Source organism: Quercus robur, chromosome 2 (assembly GCF_932294415.1).
Source record: "Quercus robur chromosome 2, dhQueRobu3.1, whole genome shotgun sequence".
Classification (NCBI taxonomy): Eukaryota; Viridiplantae; Streptophyta; class Magnoliopsida; order Fagales; family Fagaceae; genus Quercus; species Quercus robur.
Window position 1 is genome coordinate 14,539,479 of NC_065535.1, and position 10,007 is coordinate 14,549,485.

The 10,007-nt window shown below is 37.1% G+C and overlaps 1 protein-coding gene across 1 annotated transcript; it reads right to left on the reverse strand.

Moving 5' to 3' along the window:
* Window positions 1-3,914: 3,914 nt before the first annotated feature.
* Window positions 3,915-6,788, reverse strand: LOC126712530 (lysine-specific histone demethylase 1 homolog 1). Its single transcript, XM_050411884.1, has one exon. It carries the CDS (start codon window positions 6,691-6,693, stop codon window positions 4,267-4,269), a length of 2,427 nt encoding a protein of 808 aa, XP_050267841.1. The 5' UTR covers window positions 6,694-6,788; the 3' UTR covers window positions 3,915-4,266.
* Window positions 6,789-10,007: the final 3,219 nt, after the last annotated feature.

A 10,007-nucleotide genomic window follows, 5' to 3' on the forward strand; every position in this document is an offset into this window, starting at 1 on the left:
TTTTAAATTTTGACTTTGCAATTTTGATATCATTCACAATTTAGCAATTTACCCTAACATAATTTAGGTAAAAAAAAAGTTATGGAAATAGAATAAATCTTTTTATTCAATCAAAAAAAAAAAAAAAAGAATAACTCTTTTTATAAGCCTTTGAAGTTGTCACTTTCCTAAAGATACGTTACTTAGGGAGGCGAGGAGTCCCTTGGACAGGAGGTCGGTTTGGGTTGGCTGCAACTTTTGGGCGTTTACCAAATTTAATTTTAGTACTATTTCTTGAGGGACCAACCGACCAAGGTTCCCTATACGGTACTTTGGTATCGCTCGTGTCATACACGTGACAGATTCCGATTGTCTACCTTCTCATTTCATGTTTGTTTATTAAGAAAGGGTTAGGCATGTAAGCTCTCCACGTGATACAACATGACATAAGTTTAAATTTGGTTACGTGTCGGTCTCGTGCTCCATTGGTGTTCCATTTACATACTAGATTGAAGTCCGCTAATTAAGTTAGGGACTTATGTCTTTCTTAAATAAAAATAAAAACAAAACAAGCTAAGGACTTATGTAGGTTTCAATAAGCTCAACTAGTAAAGTTTTTTATGGTTGAATAAGAGATATATAGTTTTTGAGAAAAAAAAAGAAAAAAGATATATGGTTAGTGACGGCTCCAAGATATATTGTTAGGAGAGTCACTAAGAAGATGCATTTTAGGTATAAAAAAAATAAAAAATAAAAAAGTGAATCTTACGATTTACGTGATTTCTTAATTATAATTTTTTTCATAGTACGTACTAGCAAGAGAATCAAAGATGAAAAGTGGTACATCTATAACATTTTCACAATACTTTTCTAACAAATTTTAGGTTATAAGTTGTTATTAGTTCTAATTTAAACTTATTACTGAAATTACTTTTTTTTTTCCCTTAACAATTAGTGACAATTTGCCACTTAGGCTTTGTAGGGATAAAGGGCTCAAATATGATTGTTGGGCCATAAACCATGTCTAAGGACATCAAGTAGTCCGAGGATAGGTAATGATGACAGAGGCCTACAAAACAATGGTCCATGGAAGGGGTTTGGACATAAGGAATTGGAAATGTTGTTCGAGGAGAAGTACTTCCTCGGCTGAACAGAGCAAAGGTCATAAGTTCGACCTTTCATCAAGAACAATGCAACAAACGATCATATTGGCATAGATAAACATTAGGTGGGGATAAGACAAAAGAGAGTTGGGAAATATCTGAGACGAAAGCTACTACCACCACATTGAATGCTCTGCAGTTAACCCCTTGGCCGCATTAATGTGGAGGTGATACCTGAACAGTAACATTCAGTCTTACAGCTACTCATCAAGACTTCAGAAAGGTGCTGATGGGACAAGTATCAAAGTCAGCAATCTAATCTACACGTGGAGGGTTGAGGTGAAGTAAGGAATGGGAATATAAAGAAGGAAAATCCCATTGTAAAAGCATCATCAAATAATCTGTAGAAAAATCATTATACACTCAAGAACTATATTTGTGGTTAAGTCCAAGAGAGATACATAAGAACAACCTTCCTCAGACATTGCCGAGGAGGATTTTCCTTATCCAAAACTGTTTGTTTGTGCTTTCAAGCAACAATTAGCCTATTATGATTGTTGTCCAACTCATTGAAGTTCAGTTTTTAGCCCACTCTCTACAATTTTTTTGTTTTGGGCTCTTTAGGCCTTTGTCCATTTCATTTGGGCTTTAGGAGCAAAATGTGCTCCTACAGGCTTTATTATGTATTATGAATATAGCATTTTTCGCATAAGATAAACTATAAATTCATTGTATATTGTTTATTAATACGATAAAGAGACTAATTATTGTTGCTAAGATTAAATCTTGGAAATCATCTATTGTTTTTAAATATAATCAACATATGAATTATTGTTGTTAAGTGAACTCCAAGTGAGATCTAAATACAATAAATTTTTATGTATTAGTTTATTTCAAATTTGTTAAGATCTAAATGATTATTTTTAGATTTAAGATGAACAAATTTATACTTTTGTTGTTAGACCGACTATTTTTTCCCCATATTTTAGATCAAATTGGTTTGTTATTGGAGGGTTTTTTTTTTTTTTTTTTTTTTTTTTTTTTTTTTTTTTTGTATATGTTTAAAAAGACAAAGATATTATCAAGATAATCATATTCAAATTTATTTCAGCTAGACTTAAAAAAAATTTAGGTCTAGGGGTTCAAAATTTATTTTAGGAGGGTCAAATAAAAAAATTATATATAATTTTTTTTTTGGCCCAGCTCAAGGGATTCATTTGAACCCCTGGACTATACCTAGAGTCGCCCATGTATATGGTTCAATTTTCACCAACACCAAAAATCGATTACTGTTATGATTTGATAATAATAAACACAATCATTAGAAATAGACGTAGGTTAAAAATTTATAATTAAAAAAAAAAATTTTGAGACTTGTGGGCCAAGAGCCTTATAACCCAACAATATTGTATGCTTTCTTTCATGACTGAACTAAAATGTGTGAATTAACATTGTTGCTAGAGTAACAGTTTACACTGTTACAGTTCGCATGAAAAATATTTTTAAATAATTATTTACTATTCAAATTGGTGTAACTTGTAACTATTGAATTATTTAAATAAAGATAAAAATTAAAAATAATAATAAAAGGGTTGGACAGACAGGGTTAGTATATGGCTATACCGCTGGGAATGTGTGATTGCCTACCATTTTCAGAGACCAGGTCGCTGAAACTAAGGAATGAATAGCCTATAATGCTGTGAGGTTAAATTAGCATAAACACAGTCACAGCCAAATCCATCTCACTTCTAGATGTGCTCAAGCTTTGGGAAAATAGATTTCGTTTACAGCTCCCCTTGTTTCAAGCTTGAGGGGTTGTATTGAGTGATTTATTTCGACATTTCAAGAAGCATGGATTGATGCATTTTGTCTAAAAGGGCACTACATGAGACAATTTGACTGTGAGCACTCACAACATGAGTACTCTCTTGTTAAAGCACACCCACTACAAAGAGCTAGTTTTAAGATGCAAGCTGCATCAAAGAATGGAATAATCCACAAAGTTAAAAAGGAAATTGGGTTTGATCATGTGTACCTATGGCAGCCATCGTATCCAGTGTCTAAAAGAAAAACTGTATTTTACGAAACAACTTACAAGCAGAGGAATATTTGTTATGGCAGACCTTTCACAAGTTCACAGTGTAAACAAGACAAATATTTTTGCAATCATAACAGACATCTCAGTCAATCATTCGCAAAACAAAGGTGAGAAAAATGCCAAATATCAGTTCAATTCAGCAGCTGTGTGTGATGAATTGAGGTGTGAGTTGTAATGACTAGTGACTACTTTCTGCCCCATGCATCACAGGCTTCAGCCGGAAACAAATCTTACCTATAATAAAACTTATCCCATCTCTACTTTAAGGCAAAATAAACGCATTTAATTATGCCTGTTACATGAATATAGTTGGAAGTAACAGTACCAAACTTCTCCACCAAAAAAAAAAAAAGTCTTCTTCCTTTTTTAATACACAGGTAAAAAATGTGCTTTTGCTCCAGGGTAAGTGAAAAGAACAGAATACAAATTAGAGCAGAAAAGGAACAGGGCAGAAGGACAGCCAGTACATGGTTTTTCTATTTAAAGACTGACAAATGGAATTAGGTTCTTCAATTAAGTAAGATTTATTTACCAAAAGCCCCTAACCCGCCACAAATCAATAATTCAATACTTAGATATAAAATATTTCATGTATAGACTAATAAAAATTAAAAATGAAAGAACTAACTATGTCCAAACTTATTTCTTCAATAATTTTGTTAACACCAGAATCGGTCAGACATTTTGGAATGCTGAGTTAGCAACTTTTGTAAGGATGATAAAAGCAAGAACAATTAACAGAAACTAACAATAATTGTAATTCAACCAAATCATGAAAATTTAGTAATTTACAACAATCTAAGAAGATACATAACTCCCAATTAGTTATTAAAAAAATTCTTGCCGTCCCAAGGGGAATTCAATAATAAATCAAAGGCAATAAAAAAAAAAATTTTGGACCAACTCGATCCTGATTTTAAACGTAGCCTTCTGAGCACGCAAGTACTATACATGATGAAGCAGCTTTGGTCCAACTTTAATCATATGCTCAACTCAAATGAGAGTGTGAATTCCCTCGAGCTAGTCTAAGGAATTTCCTACAAGCAGTGAGTTAGCCACTAACACCTATCACTTAATGATCTCCATCTATGCAGCATTATCTTTAATTCCACCATTTTGGTTGGATCTAGCTAATGTTATGTGAGATATTACAGACTCCCCCACACCAGATAAGCCTTTCCTCCCAACCAATCTCACCCCAAAGTCATGATTTAACATCCTCATCCTGTTCCCATCGCCATCTACCTGACTCAGCTCAATGACCTGGTTCCTAGAAATCAAGCCATAAAGACAGAGACTGCCGGAGTCCAATTTCTCCCCTCCAAATTTCACCCTTAACAATGAATTGGAATTAAGGTCATTTGACCTTGGATCAAACAAAACAGAGAAGCTCCCAAAAGTCAGGTCAGGGGTCTCAAACAATTTATTCAAATTGTCACTTTCCTCACTCACATTATTTAATTTATCAGCTGGAATTAATGACCTTCTCTTGGCCACTCTAAGCATGTTAGCAGCTTCCCTCATCCCACTAAGAAAAGCTCCATGCATTGTCGCTGGATACTGTTTGTTAGTTGCCTCTCCAGCAAAGAACACCCTCCCATCTCCCACACTCTCCGCAAGAATATCATAGTCATCCCCCGAAGAGCCTATTGCGACATAAGAGTAAGATCCGTAAGTGAAATGATCCTTCCCCCAACGAGTACAGACCGACTGAACAGGATCTGGAACAGTAATCCCTTTTGGATGAAAGATACCCCTCAATATGTCTAACACCCTTCTCACAGACTCCACAGGTGACATCATCTCAAACTTGATTGCAGCATCTCCTGCCACAAGTGCAACAAGAAGTGGGCCTCCTGACACAGAAGAATAGCTATAAAACAAAAAGAACTCCCCTCTCATACTCTGATCTTCAGTCAAATGCCCAAATGTGTCAATATCTCCACCCCAAAAATTATACGGAAACAACATGGCAACCTTATTCAACAACCCGAATCCTAACCTCTGAATCGCATCTCTCTTCCTTTGAGGAAGCTCAGGGAAGAATTCAATCATTCCCTTCTTAAGCACGCCCAATGGCACGGTGCAAAGCACCATATCACCGCGAAACTCCTGCCCACCAGCATAAACCAACACCCCATCAGTCCCATACCTAATACTATCCACAGTCCTCTCATAAAAAATGGGAAGCTCCTCTGCTAAGGCACGGACAAATGTCTCATTCCCCCCTGGAATAAAACAGTGATCGCCCCCCATCTCATAAGGATCATCCTGATCCCAATACGCCATTGACAAATTCGACATCAACGAAGCATTAGCATATTCCAAATTGGCCAGATGCCAATTCAACAACATTCGCTCTTCCAAATCCTCAGCCACATTATAAACACGCCGAAACGCTTCCAAGGCGGTCCCTAAGGGAACATCTACTGATCTAACTTCTTCTATCATAGCATGCCTAAGCTTACAAACCCTATCCAATAGCTTATTAAACGAAACCTCTACTTTAGAATCAATTTCAGAATTCACTGACTTCCCATCTGGTAAATACAAAGGGCATATATCTCTCACCTTATGAAGTGGCAACTCTAATTGCCTTGCCAGAACCCCAAGTGGGTTGCCATTTATTCCGGTGAGGACGCTTCCACCGAGGTCCGCCGCGGCCTCCACACCGTCACTGTTGATTTTCTTCGTCCTCACGCGGCCGCCGGGGCGTGCCCTACCTTCCAAGACTACGACTTTGAATCCCATAAACACCAATTGCCTCGCCGCGACTAAACCGGCGAGACCGGCACCTACAATTACCACATTGCCCTTCTCAATTCCGTCGAAAGACTTCAACTTGGCTTCTTTGATGGCCGGAGCGAGCCCGAAATTGATGTAACCGTGGTGGAGAAGGAAATGGTAAGCCGAGTCGACAAGGCCTTTGTGTTCTGACCGAATTGACTCGAGCGAGTGGTCACGGGTCAACCAGACCGACACGTTGGACCGCCACCGAGTCAGAATGTGGTTCCGAACCACAATATAGTTAGCTTGCTCAACACCGCCGATTGTGGATACAACATTGGCTTCGATCTCCTCCTCGGTGAGCGAATCAACCGGAAATCCAACCGAGATAGCGATCAGAGCTTCGACGTCGACGTCTTTCGCCATTTCCGACCGGCGGTTCTTGTTGAGCGAAGGATTTCCGTTGAGCTCCGTGAAGAATTTCTTCCTGCGGCGTCGTTTCTTGGCAGGCGGACCGGGTTCGGTTGGGCCGGGTTCGGTCGGGTTAGGGTTTTGAGGCGGTTCATCTTCTTGAATTGGGTCGGAGGAGTCATCTTGGGAGTCCGAAACGGGGGCTTCGGGTGTCGTTTTGGGAGGTGAGGTTTGGGGATTGGTTTCTGAAGGGGTTGCACTTGCTGAAAGAGTGAGATCAGTTTCAGCTGAGGAGTCGTCTCCCTCGCCGGATACGACGTCGTTAGGGTTGTCGGAGGGGTCATGTTGTTGGGAATTTGGGTCCCCTGGTTCCATGTGGGTTTACTAGTATCAAATATCAATGTTAATTTTGATGTGGACTAATATATTACTACTTTTTAAGTGTACTCTCTAAAGCTTAATCAGATTCTTTACTGATCACATTCATTACTCACTCAGTTTTTGACTTCAAGGGGCCTCTTATTGTGCCAACTGACTCAAAAGTCAGGAGCATGGCCCATTTTCTCTACTGGGTAGGTATTACTATTCACTAGTATCCAAAGTTGGATCAGAAACATGGCCCAACTGGGACCACCGGTTTAATGTGTATGTTGGGTAACCAATCTTTTCACTATGTTTGGTCCTTTGCTGATTTGAATTTTCAAATAAACTATAAGCATTGGAAGAATTATCTCCTCATAGAAGCATGTGGTACATATTTCTGGCTTCTCCACATAATATGTTGAGCCAACAATTATTTATCTCTAGTGTTTAGGAGTTTTTTTTTAAAATATTGTTCATCTCTCATATGAAGTTTAAGGGCTTGTTTGGATTGAGGGGGGAAGGAGGGGGAGTGGAGTTAGCTGAAAATAAACTAATTTTGGACCAAATCTACTCTACTCTCCCTCCTTTCCCCTCAATCCAAACGCACAATAAGTTAGTCCCAATACATTCTTTTGCAGAAATCTAGACAGTGAATCTGATGAATTAGAAGGACATGCTATAAACTAGTGTTCCAAATTTCATTCATCACATTATCAATTTATGATGTTTTTAAAATATCTTATGATGTTTGTAATTTTAGTTTTCTAAACTGTGGCCCCCGATTTCTTTCCAATTTCAATATTGTACCTATCTTTATTGTTAAGTCCCTAAAACAACAACAACAAACTTCCCAATTTACCCTTGCTTTCCTCACTCCTCCCTTCTCCTCTCCCTAATTGATATGTCTTTACCACCACCATTATCTGTCTTTTCATCTTCATTGTCCACTTGCCTCCAAAGCTCAATGTACAAATCATTACCTTCAAAACTTGCAAAACAACCAACCACCCTCCCCCCCCCCCCCCCCCCCCCTCACCCCCCACCCAAAAAAAAAAAAAAATCAATGTCATGGGATCCACTCCCCTAAAAACACCACAACACCTCCAAAACCATCACATCGTCACCTAAGCTCGACCCAATAAAACCATTGATCAACCCAATCGAGACATACCATCTGTCAACTTTGTCCGTTAGTCAAATCCATAGGCACAACCCACACACAAACCTATAAAAACCAATAATTTCATCAAAATTTTGGATAGTATTAATTTCCTAGCATTGCATCAATCAATGAGTTAGCCTCGAGGTATATGAGAGTTTTGATGTTTGGAAACAAAATTCGATGATGAATGCAATAGGTTTCTCAAGGGCAAAAGTGGGATCAACCTAATTGACCCATTGAACACCTCAATGTTCTTGAGATGGTTTGCCAGGTAGATTCATTGGTTCATCTTCCAAACATAAATTAACAATATGAATGATCGGCAAAAAAAAATTTGTATGTTCTAAACCAAATTTTTTGCTCATTAATAGTCAATTCAAAGTTTTTTTTTTTTAATGTGTTCTTCAAGATGGAACCGAATTTGTTTCAATTAAACAATCAAATTTCTAGTTAAGATGTAGTGCCAAAATTGAAGTTTGTACGTAAACAAATAGCATTCACTATTTTTTACATTAATTCAAGGTGAACAAGCATGTTTGGGCATCAATTGAACTTGGCCAAATTTAGTCAACTTTAGTGCTTAACCACAAAACAAAACATATGTATTAGGATCATAGTTTTAAAAACCGGATTGGATCGGCCGGTTTGACTAGCTCAACCGTGAATTGGTCACTAATCCGGTTCGATTATGATTAAAAACCGAAAATCAATCTAAAACCGGAAATAACCAAGAACCAGTCGGTTCAACCGTAAAATCGAAAACCGGTATGGTTGAACCGGTTATTGGCCGGTTGGGTTGAAAACCAAAACTAACCTAAAAACGCTCACGCCTTTCTCAGTCTCTCTCTCACTCTCAAAAAATTTTTTCCCTCAAAACTAGCTTTTTGGAGTTGTGATCCTACCTATGCATCAGAATTCTTTAGAGAAAGAGAGAAAATAGACCCATAGACACAAACTGAGAGAAAGACCTAGGCTTGTTTGGATTTGGAGAGGAGAGACCACAATTAATACATACATTAGCCGCAGTTCATTTGAAACCGTGTGGCCAGATATTTTACTCCTTTTTTTTTTCTTAAAGATTCAGATAACAAAGGACTCTTTTTTTACTTTTGTTAAGTGTTGCTTTTGTGAAGAGTGGCGGCACTGAAGTAGCGAAGTGTGTTGCTTTTTATACACATGAATCAAACCCTAGCCATATGAGATCATTTAATCCCCACCGTCCAATCTTTAATGTGATCCACCTATCAATATGCCACCTTATTTACAGGCATGTGCAACACTAATAGATCTCAGTATTACAAGCACTAGTAGTGAAGTGTGTTGCTTTTTATATTGATCTTGGTGGCTTTTAACAATATGTGAACGTATATAGTAGATTATTTTTAATATTTTAATAATATTTATTATAAAAATTGGGCATAAAATTATTAACATTATTAAAATTATAAAAACTTATTAACATTATCAAACTTAAATATACAGATAACTAATTAGCTACACTTTATATTTTTATAATTTAAAAATAATTAATTAAATTATTTATGACGTTATCGGTTTGACCATCAATTCGACCCCAGTTAGACCATAAAACCGATAACTAGTCTCATTTTCGGTTCTTTGACCGTACCGGTTTTTAAAACCATGATTAGGATATTGGCCATCTATTGGCCAAACTAAATTAGAGTTGATTGATCTTAGGGCTAGGCCAAAAATTGGCATGAATGGATGATTCTTCCATTATTTTGGTCAAATTAGTTTAATTTCTTTTGATTCAAGGCTATTGTTATTAATTTTGATAAACATATGTTTTTTTTTTTTTTTGGGGGGGGGGGGGGGGGTGGGGGGGGAGGGTTTGGGTTACATGGTACAATTTTGAAATTTTTTGAAAGGGTCAAAATATGGTCGTGATCATGGTTAAGATCAAGAAGAAGGTTGGATTGACCAAAACAATCATGTCAATCTCAACAACCAACTATGAGATTATCATGATTAGCTTAAAGATTATCTCTAGTCAAATTTAAAAATAAAAATAAAAATCATTAACTAATATCAAGATACTTAGTCAACTTTTAGGGTTCGTTTGGTTAAAGGGGTGGAAAAGTGAGAGGACATAAAATGGTGGGAGGATATAAAAGATTTTAATTTCTCTCTCTTTTGTTTAGTT